This window comes from Doryrhamphus excisus, linkage group LG11 (assembly GCF_037039965.1).
Source record: "Doryrhamphus excisus strain RoL-2023G ecotype Guam linkage group LG11, RoL_Dexc_Guam_v1.1, whole genome shotgun sequence".
Taxonomy (NCBI): domain Eukaryota; kingdom Metazoa; phylum Chordata; class Actinopteri; order Syngnathiformes; family Syngnathidae; genus Doryrhamphus; species Doryrhamphus excisus.
Genome location: NC_136367.1, coordinates 15,281,997 through 15,297,037, shown reverse-complemented (window position 1 = coordinate 15,297,037; position 15,041 = coordinate 15,281,997). Strand labels below are relative to the sequence as shown.

The following is a 15,041-nucleotide window of genomic DNA, read 5'->3' as shown; positions in this document are numbered from 1 at the left end:
GAAATTTCTCTCCATGCATTTTGGGATGCAAAAAAGTGACATATTTCAGAATGTTTGTCACCAGCTGCTTATAATTATCTGCCTTGCAACACTGATGCAAAAGTCAATTTCTGCTACCGTTGATGAAATTTCTATCCATGCATTTTGGGATGCAAAAAGTGACATATTTCAGAATGTTTGTCACCAGCTGCTTATAAATATCTGTCTTGCAACTCTGATGCAAAAGTCAATTTCTGCTATGAAATTTCTCTCCATGCATTTTGTCCACTTCCAATAGAGATTTGATGTCAAAACTCCAGACATATTAAAATGAATGTATTGGAATTTGCAGACAGGCTTTCAGATAGAACGCTGTACACCTTATTTTGCATAAATGTCTTATTTTGACCCAATACTTTATCTTGGAAACTATAGCCAATCTGTACTACTTTATTTGGATTTATTTATTAATATACATATGGTTCCTTGCAATACATTCAAGTAAAATAAATCAACATTTCCGATGTTGTATGACCTCTATCCTTATGGCCTCATCACCTCCCTCCTCTCTGGATGTTCTCATCTCTGGCACTAAACTCTGTGGGAATACCCCCCCCCCCTTGTCCCCTCCTCCGACTTGGCAGTGCTTTGTATTCCTTTGCACATTGTGTGTCACCAGATAATGTGTCCTCTCCTCTTTTTCTGCCCCGTCCCAACTGAAGAGGGCCTATGAGGCGCACGCTGTCCGCCACTCACTGCCCGCTGAGCGTGACCTGAGTGAGAGGGGGGGGGTCGACACTTGCTTTTTTATCTGGCATCACAGGTCACCTCTTAGGACCTGCTGCTTCAGGTTGGCAGGCCAGTGATATCAAGTGGCACTGATGGATGCTGACAGGTCGTTTGGTGTGGAGGATAACTCTATTGACCTCTGAAGGCATCCTGGGACCTTCAGGGGATTCATGACATGGACTGGGTTTTGGTTTTGCAATCAGGTATTATTATTATTATTGCTTCCAACTACAAGATTTCAACTTTCTTCTTTGAGTACTTTATTTCCATCATCTTTAATATTTCTAAAATGACATTATTTTTACTCATAATATTACATATTTTTTCTGAAATGAACTTTTCTTTTAATATTAAAATTACTGCTGATTTTTGGTTTTCTTGTTAAATTATATTTTCAGAATGTGCCGCAGGACACAAATGGCCCCAGGACCGGACTTTGGACACCCCTGCCGTAGCTGCTACTAGGGCTCTATCTAAACCCAGTATTAGCTGTGGCTGTAGGCAACCCCATTATGTATTTTTTTTAAATCCACAAGATGGCAGTAGCCGCAGCTCTCATGAATGGTCAGCATCCAGCAAATTTATCTAGCTCTGCATGCGCTGTAAAATGTTGTTGTTGCTCAACTCAACTGGGAAAATCCCACATTTTCCACTTATGGAAAATTATAATGGGATTAATGGGAATAATGCTGCTCATGGGCAGTTTATCATTATTACAACATTGGTTCTGTAATGGTTTATTTTGCACAAGACTTGCTAATAAATGACAATATATACTATATATCCTATATATATCCTAATAAATAATTTCAACCTTAATTGTACATGCATATATGGGAAAAAATATTATTGAATAAAATGTATATATTTTATATATAACAATAATTTTAAGTTTGCTAAAAGTTGTGTTTTGAATGTTTTTCAGCTCCGGCGCTCTGGTCAAGTGAGGATTATCTCCTCTCGAGGTCACGCCTTCAAACTCTGCAAGTAAGACAGCCACCACTTTTTGTCATGTGAATTGCGATGTCATTCAGCCGGCCGGAGGAACCAATCAACCCCCTGACCTTTGACCCTTATTAACCGCGGGTTAGCATGCTGTATTGAAGGTGTAGCCATCTGTGTGCCTTGTTGTGTCCAGCCTTGTCTCCTCCCCGCTCCCGTCTCTCGCCTTTATATCCCTCTCGGCATTCAACAGCGCTGTGGGCTGATCCCAGGAGACTCATGGGATGATCACTGACTGGTCAGTGGGATTGTCTTTTTAAACATGCCTCAACATAACCCTTTGTATAGGGTTATGAGACATGACATTTTATGGGGTTAAAATTGTCAAAAAGATATGTACGCAGACGTTTTCAGTGTTGTATTTATTACATTTGTTGCTTTATCAAATGCATTTGTGTTGGCAAATTGAATAATTTTGCTCAATTTAAGAGAAAAGCGATCAATACTAACAAAAACACCCTTTAAGCTAATAGTAGTATGTCCCACGACACATACTACAAATGTGCAAAAACAACATAGAGGCAAAACATTTTAATTTTAATGTGAAAAATGTGTATTTTAATTTAATTTGTGGGCTATACAGTCATTTTTTTATTTATTGATCAAATATTTTCATAGTTGGAGCCTAAATGAGCCAATTCAAGAAACAATACAAGCAGTTGATGTTTGCTAAGGATGAAGAGTCTTGAACCAGTCATGATGTGCTATATATATCACTATATTGACACTTACTATGGTACCCATTATGTCATTGGATGGTCATATCACCTCAAAAACAAAAAAAATGAAAAAAAAAGACTGAAACTATATTAGGAAAGCAGGAAGTGAACAAATGTAACAGTTAGTGATTGTAAAAGTACCAGATGGAGGGGTAGGATTTAATAAGCTTTGCTTCTTCCTACTCCTTTTGGACATGTGGAACTGTGAACTGATTATGGGATGCATTCAATTGTAATCTGATGCATGTTCAAATGAAATAAAACCATTACCATTACCATAGATACAGTGCATCCGGAAAGTATTGACAGCGCTTCACTTTTTCTACATTTTGTCATGTTACAGCCTCATTCCAAACTGTATTAAATTAATCTCTTACCTCAAAATTCTACACAAAATACTCCATTATGACAATGTGAAAAAGTTTTTTTTTTTACTTTTTTTGAATTTATTAAAAATAGAAAACAAAAAAATCACATTTACATAAGTATTCACAGCCTTTGCCATGAAGCTCAAAATTGAGCTCAGGTGCATCTTTTTTCCACTGATCATCCTTGAGATCTTTCTACAGCTTAATTGGAGTCCACCTGCAGTAAATTCAGTTGATTGGACATGATTTGGAAATATAATAACTGTCTATATAAGGTCCCACAGTTGACTGTGCATGTCAGAGCACAAACACCAAGCATGAAGTCAAAAGAACTGTCTGTAGACCTGCGAGACAGGATTGTCTTGAGGCACAAATCTGAGGAAGGATACAGAAACATTTCTGCTGCTTTGAAGGTCCCAATGAGCACAGTGGCCTCCATTATTCGTAAATGGAAGACGTTTGGAACCACCAGGACTCTTCCTAGAGCTGGCCGGCCTTCTAAACTGAGCGATCGGGGAAGAAGGGCCTTAGTCAGGGAGGTGACCAAGGCCCCGATGGTCACTCTGTCAGAGCTCCAGCGTTCCTCTGTGGAGAGAGGAGAGCCTTCCAGAAGGACAACCATCTCTGCAGCAATCCACCAATCAGGCCTGTATGGTAGAGTGGCCAGACGAAAGCCACTCCTTAGTAAAAGGAACATGGCAGCCCGTCTGGAATTTGCCAAAAAGCACCTGATGACTCTCAGACCATGAGAAACAAAATTCTCTGGTCTGATGGCTTTCGTCTGGCCACTCTACCATACAGGCCTGATTGGTGGATTGCTGCAGAGATGGTTGTCCTTCTGGAAGGCTCTCCTCTCTCCACAGAGGAACGCTGGAGCTCTGACAGAGTGACCATCGGGGCCTTGGTCACCTCCCTGACTAAGGCCCTTCGTCCCCGATCGCTCAGTTTAGAAGGCCGGCCAGCTCTAGGAAGAGTCCTGGTGGTTCCAAACGTCTTCCATTTACGAATAATGGAGGCCACTGTGCTCATTGGGACCTTCAAAGCAGCAGAAATGTTTCTGTATCCTTCCCCAGATTTGTGCCTCAAGACAATCCTGTCTCGCAGGTCTACAGACAGTTCTTTTGACTTCATGCTTGGTGTTTGTGCTCTGACATGCACAGTCAACTGTGGGACCTTATATAGACAGTTATTATATTTCCAAATCATGTCCAATCAACTGAATTTACTGCAGGTGGACTCCAATTAAGCTGTAGAAAGATCTCAAGGATGATCAGTGGAAAAAAGATGCACCTGAGCTCAATTTTGAGCTTCATGGCAAAGGCTGTGAATACTTATGTAAATGTGATTTTTTTGTTTTCTATTTTTAATAAATTCAAAAAAAGTAAAAAAAAAACTTTTTCACATTGTCATAATGGAGTATTTTGTGTAGAATTTTGAGGTAAAAGATTAATTTAATTCAGTTTGGAATGAGGCTGTAACATGACAAAATGTAGAAAAAGTGAAGCGCTGTGAATACTTTCCGGATGCACTGTATATTTTAGAGCCCTTCAGACATGAACTAACACCCCTATAATGAGCTTTACACTTTCATTCATTCATTTTCTACCGCTTTTTCCTCACGAGGGTCACAGGGGTGCTGGAGCCTATCTGGACTGGTGGCCAGCCAATCACAGGGCACATATAGACAAACAACCATTCACACTCACATTCATACCTATGGACAATTTGGAATACCTGGAGAAAACCCACGTACACATGAGGAGAACATGCAAACTCCACACACAGATGCATGAGAGGGGAATCGAACCCGGGTCTCCTAGATGTGTGGCCTGCATGCTAACCACTTGACCACCGGTTTAATACTTTTACTTTTTTCTACAGTTTCTGTCCTCACATGCTCATTTGTGAAAGACATTATTAGCAAATTAATAATCCAAGCAGCCAATTTATTGACTTTTATGATTTTTTTTAATAATCCGAGAAGTTTCTTTTACTGTTTATTGTTCATTTAAAAATGTTTGTACAGGTTTCTATGACTGGATGTTCATATGTGTATAATAGAGCAGCTAGTGAGTGGAAAAAAAAACACCAGTGGATTATTAACACATCCGTTTTTTGGTGATGACAGCAACAAAACGCAGACTGAACTTTGAATGTTGGAAGAAAAGGTTCATCCACCCGTCACAGTTTGTTTGCGGAATTGACACATTGTCCAAGTGGCCTGTCCAAATCCCCAAAAATATGATGAAATCACCAAAAATCTAAATTGTGCATGGGAGCCTCAGTGGCTGTCACATTGCTGCATTGAGAATCGTGGTTTTTCCAAACGTTCTCCTGAATGCTACCATTGTTCTCCAGAAACTGCACTTTGACCGTCAGAGAGGAACACTTCTCCACCTTGCATTTGATCACCAACGAATCAGCGGACTTGTGAAGGCTGCAGCTACTGACATCCGATACCTCGTCTTTGGATAAATGACACTGCAGCTCATCCCTGTCAATGGATGCTACTGCTCGATTCCTCAAGAAGTCGGGACTGTCACAGAACATCCTGTCTATCATCTCAACGTCCTGGCTGTTCTCCAGAACTAAATCATGCAAATACCACATATGGCAGTCGCATTTCCAAGGGTTCCCGTGTAGATGCAGCATATGCGGTCGGGCGAAGCGGTCCAGGAGACCCACAGGTAGATTCTGTAGATAGTTATCAGACAAGTAGAGCTCCTGAATGAACTGCTGATCCAGAAACAATTTGCCATCTAACCTTCTCAGCTGGTTTTTATGGAGGTAGATTATTTTCATGTTTTTTAAATCAGCGAAGATCTTCTCCGGTAATGACATGAGCTGATTTTCCGAGAGGTCCAAATTTTCCAAAGTGGTGATGTTTCTGAAAATATCCTCAGGAAGTCTTGAAAGTTGATTAGATGACAAGAGAAGATCAGTAAGTGATGTCATAGTGCTTAAGGAGGACAGTTCCGTAAGTCTGTTGCCTCTCAGGTCCAGCTGCGTTACATTGGTGCTTTCACTTCCGAATACTTTATCACTGAAAATTGAGAGTCGGTTCCCTCTGAGGTTCAACACTTTCAGTTTGGGCAACATGGAGAAGGTCCCATCAGCAACTTCTGATATATTATTCCCTTCTAAGTGAAGCTCTGTTAGTTGATTGACAGGATGGAAGATATCTGACGACATATTGCTAATGAGGTTGTTGTTCATTTTCAGAATCTCCAAACGAAGCAAACCAGAGAAAGTTTCTCTTTCTATGTGTTGCATTTTATTCATCGATAAATCCAATGTTTGCAGATTTTGAAGGTTGAGAAACAAAAACGCGGGTAACTCCGATATGACGTTACCCTTCATCTGTAGAGTCTCTAAACGGTTAAGGGAATTAAACATCCCAGGAAGAACCGTGTGGAACTTGTTGTAATTCAGCTGCAGCTTCGTTAGATTTACTTGGCTTGAAAAGGTCCCCAGAAACAAATGCTCCAACCAAGGGTTCCCGCTGATCTCCAGCTCGCTCAGCTTTGTCAAGTTGTGAAAAGCGTGAGAATGAATACTTCGTAGCGCGTTGTTGAAGAAGATCAGCTTCTCCAGTTGGGGAAAGTTCTCCAAGGAGTTTGGGAACAGGTACTGCATGGCCGATGTCATAATGATGACTTCCTTGACTTCTCGGGATATGTTAGCGGGCGCGGATGTCATGCGTTCGTCGGCGCACAGCACTTGAACCGGTGTGAAACACTGGCATCTGTACGGACAGCTGATGTGGGACAGCGTGTCACCGTTGTGACACAGAAGCAGCAACACAAACAGAGTCGGGCGGAATCCTTTCACCATTTTTTTTCTGCGAAAAACACAAAAGAAAATCGTGTTTTTTCATCGCCTTAAAAATGTGCTTGAAAAAAATATGGCTCAACTCACCTTTGATGCAGTTTTCCTGGAGCATAGAAGCGGAATACTCTTTGGATTTAGCAGCCAGCTGACTGAAAAAGCAAACAGCGCAACGAGCCGGAATTAGGCAAGACAAAAAACCTTTGGTCGGTGGCCAAGATCCTTTTGATATGACCGCTTGTTCTTCTCTTTGATACACTGGCACATACATGACTTTTATTTGCTTGGGTCAGTTACCATACAAATACATGGAGTTGTTGTTGTTGTCTACTGTTCTGACTAATATCTGATAATTGTGCTTATTTTTTAATATCACAAGGGAAGAAGTACATTTGAAACACTTCTATGCTAGGACTACGTTAAAAAGCCATAGCATTTCAGTATGTGGAATCAAACTATGGAATGGATTGAGTAAGGAAATCAAACAATGCACAACGATGAAACAATTCAAGAAACAATACAAGCAATTGATGTTTGCTAAATACAAGGATGAAGAGTCTTGAACCAGTCATGATGTGCTATATATATCACTATATTGACACTTACTATGGTACACATTATGTTATTGGATGGTCATATCACCTCATACTTCGGTACGGGACAAAAAAAAAATTAAAAAAATAAAATTAAACTATATTAGGAAAACAGGAAGTGAACAAATCTAACAGCTACTGATTGTAAAAGTACCAGATGGAGGGGTAGGATTTAATAAGCTTTGCTTCTTCCTACTCCTTTTGGACATGTGGAACTGGGAACTGATTATGTGATGCATTCAATTGTAATCTGATGCATGTTCAAATGAAATAAAACCATTACCATAACATTCCGTCCCTACATTTGGTAATCAGCATGCTACAGTGCAATTATGTACCACGACAATCTATAACCAATATAAGGTTAAAATGAAATGGTTCTCCTCTCATTTCGTGGGGAAGTGGTATATTTTTGCTTTGTCGATTGTCCCCACTTTATGAAGTTTATAATAATATTTGTGCTGTACATTTTTTTGGTTTGTTTGTTTGGAATTTGTTAACCTGTGATTGGCTGGCAACCCAAGACAGCTGGGATAGGCTCCGGCATGACCCTCATGAGGATAAGTTTTATAGAAAATAGATGGATGCATAATTTGTTAACCATGCAAATTGGCTGAAACATAATCTTACAAATTGAGGACAGCAATAAAAACAATGACATTCAGTTTCTTTTGTAAGCATATGTAAATTTGCAATGGGGGGGGTGCCATATAAAATCCAGCGGTGTGATCCAGTTTAAAAAAAAATTAGTTGTGTAAAAAAAACGTATCTTTTCACAAAAATCTTTTTTTCTCACTTTTTTTTTTAGTTGGGAACTGATATTTTCCTGAAACTTACCAATGATCTACTGCTTATTACTAAATAACGGAAAATGGTAGAAACAAACTTTTTTTCCTCATGAAAAAGAGAGTCTAATCTTTTATTAGGTTCCATATTTACGTATGTATATAGACATAGAACACAATATTCTGTGTGCCTTGAAAAATTGTCCAAAATCATCCAAAATGGCCGATACTGAAGAGGTTGAATTTTCGCTTTCAATTATTTTTTTTTTTCTCCTGGCAGTAGATTTAAGGTTCTAGGTGTCGGCATATGTGATCTGGCAAGGGCCTTCAGAATCAGGAGTGCTGGCACATCACTGGTGTCCTGCTTTATCAATAATGTCTTTTATTTTTTTAGGTGGCTCCATGGTGCTTGGTAACCAAGGTTCAAATCCCAGTCAGGGCGAACTGCAACAAAGGACTATGTATATTGTGACCATTTTTTTTACAATAATAATAAAAAATAAATAAATAAAGGCGCCACATTTGGTGCAGATTCTCTTCCATCCACTAGAGGGCAGCCAAAGGACACTAACCTGTGGTAACAGTGGTAGAGCCTCCCTTTTTTCAGGTCACTCCCTAAAGATGCACAACCAGAAAAAAAAAATTGTGAGAAGAAGAGACGGAATCAGAGCAGCTAAATATCAGCGCTTTATAAACATTTTTTGTGAATTAAAAAAAAAAAAAATCATATCCGGATTTGATTTTCTTACTGCTTTTATTGTGGAGTGTATTTTCAACCATGGCCAATGCTGGAGTACAACTTCTTGGCTTTTCGCTGGGTTTCCTGGGCTTCATCGGCTCCATCGCTTCCACGGTCATGGTGGAGTGGAAAGCTTCGTCTTATGCAGGGGATAACATCATAACAGCTCAGGCGCTTTATGAAGGCCTGTGGAAGTCGTGTGCATCGCAGAGCACAGGCCAGGTTCAGTGTAAAGTGTACGATTCCCTTCTCCAGCTACCAGGTAATGTTTGATTGGAACAATCCCTTTGTGTGTTATGCTATCATTGATGATTATTTATTTTTAATAATATGATGACATCTCCAATAGAGCTGCACTATCACTATCATGATGCTATGAATGTGTAAAAATCAGTATGAAAAAGTATTGATTGGTAACGTATTCAACTCAAAAGTTCCCTTGGGGCGTAAAAAAAAAAGTGCAGTCCTTCCATGCACGCGGGGACATGTCTGCCGAATACCAACAGATGCATCATCAAACAGCATGAGAAGTGCATGGGAGGAGGAGGAGGAGGAGGAGGAGGAGGAACGCAGGCAATAACAGGGAATAGAAGTTGGAAGCCCCTCCCCTGTGATGTCACACACATACAGTAAATATATGGGACCTTTGCTATTGTCATCTTTAACATGCACAGTCCCGCCACAGATGATTCATACCCTCAACCAGTGAGGTGAATGTTTATTTTGTGACTGGGTGGTTACAATATCGCTAAGGCTACTCCTTAGACTCTAGTACTCTAGTAGTAGTAGTAGTAGTAGTAGTGTGGACAAAAAAGTGGTACCTTTACAAGAATAAAGTTGTAACTTGACTAAGGAAAACTAAGGAAAAAAGCCTTAAATTTATGGGAATAAATTTGTACATTTATGACAAAAAACCCCCAATACATTTATGACTCTAAAATATGTAAATTTACCTTTTTTTTTTACCACGCTTTTAAATTCATGACTTTAATCTCTTAAATTTCTGACTGTATTTTCTTCATATTACAACTTTTTTCTTGTATATTTCTGACTTTAATGTCATAAATTTACAACTTTATTTTCGTAGTATTACAAATTTTTTTCCCATAAATAAAAGACTTACTAAGTTCTTGTAAATTTATAACTTTCTATCTTGTAAAATTTATGACTTTAATCTCATAAATTTATGACTTTATTTTTGTAATATTCCAACTTTATTCCCCATAAATGTCTGACTTTATTCCTGTAAATGTACCACCTTTTTCTTGTAAATTTATGACTTAATCGCATCAATTTACTACTTTATTTTCGGAATATTACAACTTTTTCCCACCTACATTTCTGACTTTATTCTTGTAAATTTACGACTCTATTTTCATAATATTACAACTGTTTTCTCATAAATTTCTGACTATATTCTTGTAAATTTACCCCTTTCTTTCTTGTAAATTCATGAATTTATTCTCATAAGTTTACTACTGTATTTTGATAATACTACACCTTTTCCCAAATAAATTTACCACATTTTTTCTTGTAAATGTATCACTTTAATCTCGTAAATTTCTGACTTTATTTTTGTAATATTCCAACTTTATTCCCCAATGTCTGACTTTATTCTTGTGAATTTACGACTCTTTTTTTGTAATATTACAACTTTTTTTCCCATAAATTTCGGACTACATTCTTGTAAATTTACCACTTTTTTTCTTGTAAATTCATGACTTTATTCTCATAAGTTTACTACTTTATTTTCATAATATTATAACTTTTCCCCCATAAATTTACCACATTTTTTCTTGTAAATGTATCACTTTAATCTTGTAAATTTCTGACTTTATTTTTGTAATATTACAACTTTATTCCTCATAAATGTGTGACTTTATTCTCGTAAATTTACGACTCTATTTTTGTAATATTATAACTTTATTATAACTTTTTTCCCATAAATTTTGTACTATATTTACTTTTTTTTCTTGTAAATTCATGACTTCTTTCTTGTAAATGTATGACTTTATTTTCATAATATGACAACTTTTTTTTAAATAATAAATTCTTGTAAATTTACAACTTTTTTTCTGGTAAAAATTTTTTTCGTGTAAACGTATTACTTTTTTATTGCAAAGTTACATTGTTCTCGTACATTTTTTTTCTCCTAAAGTTACAACTTTGTTCTTGAAATGTAAGATATTTTTTATATTCTGTATACTCGGTTTGAGTATTGTTATTGTATGAGATTATTTTTGTATGTGCTTCAAAAAGAATGCGCTAATAACTTCGTGTATTTGTACGATTGTCTCTCCAGGTATTGTTGTGGGCACGCGTGGACTGATGCTGGCGGCCATCTTGCTGTGCTTGATCGCCATCTTGGTGGCTGTCGTGGGCATGAAGTGTACCACCTGTTTAACAGATCAGCCCGAGCAGAAGGACAAAGTGGCTTTAACCGGCGGGATCATCTTGATCATAGCCGGTGATCCCCTTGAAACACGTATGTAACACGCATCACACGCCGCCTCTTCTTTGACTTCTGGATTGTTTACATTCCAGGCCTCCTGGCTCTGGTGGGAACGTCGTGGTACGCCAACAGGATAGCGCAGGATTTTTACGACCCCTTCACTCCGACTAATTCCAGGTGGGGTGACTGTGATCGATAATGTGCGTGCGAGTTGTTAAATGTTTGACTCCGGGCAGGTACGAATTCGGGAGCGCCCTCTTTGTCGGATGGGGAGCTGCCTTCCTCATCATCATCGGGGGAGCCTTCCTGTGCTGCAACTGCGGCAAGAAGGATTCAGGGAAAGCGTTACGCTACCCACGATCCAACGCTGCAAGCAACGCCGGCAAAGACTATGTGTAGGCTGATAGAAAATGGCCGCCGTATGTTGACTTCATCTTCATTTCTTTTTATTTGGGGGCATTTTTGTTTTTATATGGGCAAGCCCTAACATGAGAAGCATGTACTATTCTTGGGTATTCTATAAAGCTAACAATATTTTACTTCTCTATCATGATTTCTTGTTTATTTTTAGTTTTTAGTTTAGTTTTTCCTCAAAATTAAATGATAATAAATTCTGGCTGTTTCGTGGTTGACAATAGAATATTATTAGTCAAAGAATATGAACAAATATATCTCGTATTGTGGTCACTAGGGGTCAGTAATGTTACATTGATGACACATGAAGTTATATAGAGTCTTCTCATTCTGTGTGGAAGTGGTAAGTTTTTGGTTTCTTACTTTGTCCTTCTCTCCCACTTCGTTTAAAAAAATCTCTCTTGTTAGTTCGGTAGCTTGAGGGACAAAATATTAGGAACACTAGACGGTTCACTGCGATAGAACTGTTGTGGGGTCTTTTGTGACCTCTTAGATGAGTCAATGCTTCGCTCTTGGGGTAATTTTGGTTGGACGGCCATTCCTGAGAAGGTTCATCACTGTTCCATGTTTTCACCTTTTGTGGATAATGACTCTCACTGTGGTAAGCTGGAGTCCCAAAGCTTTAGAAATGGCTTTGTAACCTTTTCATGACTTTTAGATCTAAATTGATCTGAGTTAAGTTATGTTTTAATGACTTGTCACTGACTTTTTTTTTGATGATCTGAAACATTTAAGTGTGACAAAAAAAAGAAATCACCCCCCTGTATGGTGGGTATTCTATACCTATACTGCACTGTGCTCAAGCAGAGTGTATGTAAGTGTACGCATGCATGAACGAGTGTAGGCAGCTTTCTCACTTCCTCTCATGTCTTCCTAAAAAAAAAAAAAAAGGTACATTTCTGTGACTTTTTCCATTGTCCAAAATGTACCAGTCACGCGTCTCCTCTGGTGAAACAAAGTCAAGAGCTCGTTTCTTGACTTTGGAAAGGGAGACATGGGAGGGACAACAGAAAGACAGGCATACCTCAGTCAACTCACTCCTGCCCAAGCATGCCTGAACACATCCACAGATCCTACACACAAAAAACAGCTACAGACGACAGAGAAACAGCGCCCTCATCTGGCGAACATGAGTCTGTATTTAAGTATTTATTTTTACACACTGAAGCAGAATGTGTCATCTCTAAACGCAAAAGTAATCTTAGTGACCAAAATTATACTCATTATTTTATCATAGTAAGTACCCATTGTACATCATTGCATTTTAATCTAAAAAGAACATAAATTTGAAAAGAGAAAGACACCTTTTTAAAATTTCTAGTACAAAATATTATGCATGTAATGACACAAAACCGCCGTTAGAGGGTAATAGAGGACACATCTTGCACTGTATTGTGTTGTATTGTAGTCAGCAAAAGGATGCGACGCAAAACGATATATGTATGATATATGTATACTTAGAATTATTAAAAACTCAGTACTTATTAATAATGTGAGTAAATTTGACTACGCAGGAATGGAAAATACAGTTTTTGTGGCTGTGTTATAAATCGGATTATTGACAGTATGCCATGCATACAGAAGATATTCTCGTTAAGATAGACTTTTAAATTTGGTAATGGTAATGGTTTTATTTCAATTGAACATGCATCAGATTACAATTGAATGCATCACATAATCAGTTCCCAGTTCCACATGTCCAAAAGGAGTAGGAAGAAGCAAAGCTTATTAAATCCTACGCCTCCATCTGGTACTTTTACAATCAGTAACTGTTACATTTGTTCACTTCCTGCTTTCCTAATATAGTTTAAGGTTTATTTTTTTTTGTCAAATACAAGGTGATATGACCATCCACTGACACAATGGGTACCATAGCAACTGTCAATATAGTGATATATATAGCACATAATGACAGGTCACAGGAAACAATCTTCAACGTTAACAAGAGACTTGAGAAGAGCAATGCATCAACTTGTGAAAAGTGCATGTATATTCACACAGTATGCTTGTCGTTTTATGCGAGTGAAAAATCATCCAGAATGCACAACAGACCGTTTGAAATTTCCGCACTTCACTTGTCTTTTTTCATGTAAATACATCTGCAATCTGCTTATGCTCAAATGAATTTACGTAACACTGTCTCCCAACCCTCCTGACCCTTGGATTGAAGGATCCAGCCTGTGTAGAGTAGCTAAGTCAGTTGCTTCCCTAATTCAGCCGGCATCACTACATCAAACTAACCTCAATAACTAAGGGACTGAAAGGGAAGCAACATCTGAGGTCATTGGTCAATGAAAGGTTAAATTAACCTGATTGGACTGGTGGCCAGCCAATCACAGGGCACATATAGACAAACAACCATTCACACCCACATTCATACCTATGGACAATTTGGAGTGGCCAATTAACCTAGCATGTTTTTGGAATGTGGGAGGAAACCGGAGTACCTGGAGAAAACCCACGCATGCACGGGGGAGAACATGCAAACTCCACACAGAAATGGCAGAGGGTGGAATTGAACTCGGGTCTCCTAACTGTGAGGCCTGCACGCTAACCACTACACGACAGTGCAGCCCCACAACAAATATTTATTAATTCATTTTCTACCGCTTATCCTCACGAGGGTCGCAGGGGTGCTGGAGCCTATCCCAGCTGTCTTGGGACAAGAGGCGGGGTACACCCTGGACTGGTGGCCAGCCAATCACAGGGCACATATAGACAAACAACCATTCACACTCACATTCATACCTATGGACAATTTGGAGTGGCCAATTAACCTAGCATGTTTTTGGAATGTGGGAGGAAACCGGAGTACCCGGGGAGAACATGCAAACTCCACGCAGAGATGGCTGAGGGTGGAATTGAACTCGGGTCTCCTAGCTGTGAGGCCAACACACTAACCACTACACGACAGAAAACCCACGCATGCACGAGGAGAACATGCAAACTCCACACAAAGATGGCCGAGGGTGGAATTGAACCCTGGTCTCCTAGCTGTGAGGTCTGCGCGCTAACCACTCGTCCACCGTGCAGCCCACCTAGTGCCCATTAAAGACTTTCTTTTTTCCTGAATGAGAAATTTTGTCACATTTTAATGTCACGAGATCTTGTGACACAGGATTACAAACGAGTGAACACAAACTGAAACCGTCACTCATCTTGAATGAATGCTTCACTCTTATTGGCAGTTTCATAAGCCGTTTTTTACACTTCCATACCGTGCAGTATATTCTAATGCACAGCTCTATGTCATGCACACAGTTATAATGAATGCAGAGTCCTGCCTTTAAGACTGTCTGAGCTTTTCTAATCATTGTCTAATAGAGATAGAGGCACTCTTCAGTCCTTCACCTTTGTTCATGCGTCATACTTG

General features: G+C 38.9%; 2 protein-coding genes across 3 annotated transcripts; one reads left to right on the top strand and one right to left on the bottom strand.

The window, feature by feature from the left end:
* Positions 1-4,394: 4,394 nt before the first annotated feature.
* On the bottom strand, positions 4,395-6,866 carry LOC131132401 (uncharacterized). The gene is made up of 2 exons (XM_058077998.2): positions 6,776-6,866; positions 4,395-6,698 (listed from the first exon to the last, which is right to left on the bottom strand). The coding sequence occupies exon 2, from the start codon at positions 6,689-6,691 to the stop codon at positions 5,108-5,110; it is 1,584 nt and encodes a 527-aa protein (XP_057933981.2). The 5' UTR covers positions 6,692-6,698; positions 6,776-6,866; the 3' UTR covers positions 4,395-5,107.
* Positions 6,867-8,558: 1,692 nt separating this feature from the next.
* On the top strand, positions 8,559-13,218 carry cldn1 (claudin 1). 2 transcript variants are annotated; one of them, XM_078794828.1, is made up of 4 exons: positions 8,559-9,064; positions 11,105-11,287; positions 11,347-11,431; positions 11,491-13,218. In XM_078794828.1, exons 1-4 carry the CDS (start codon positions 8,842-8,844, stop codon positions 11,651-11,653), a joined length of 654 nt encoding a protein of 217 aa, XP_078650954.1. In that variant the 5' UTR covers positions 8,559-8,841; the 3' UTR covers positions 11,654-13,218. The 2 variants fall into 2 exon arrangements, with proteins under 2 accessions (XP_078650954.1, XP_057929065.1); XM_058073082.2 differs by having other exon boundaries at positions 8,565-9,064; positions 11,105-11,269; positions 11,491-13,214.
* The last annotated feature ends 1,823 nt before the right edge of the window (positions 13,219-15,041 follow it).

Coding starts and splice junctions, on each gene's coding strand:
- LOC131132401 (XM_058077998.2), bottom strand. CDS start 6,691: ATGGTGAAAGGATTCCGCCCGACTCTGTTTGTGTTGCTGCTTCTGTGT.
- cldn1 (XM_078794828.1), top strand. CDS start 8,842: ATGGCCAATGCTGGAGTACAACTTCTTGGCTTTTCGCTGGGTTTCCTG. Junction 9,065..11,104: donor TTCCCTTCTCCAGCTACCAG/GTAATGTTTGAT, acceptor TTGTCTCTCCAG/GTATTGTTGTGGGCACGCGT. Junction 11,288..11,346: donor CGGTGATCCCCTTGAAACAC/GTATGTAACACG, acceptor TTTACATTCCAG/GCCTCCTGGCTCTGGTGGGA.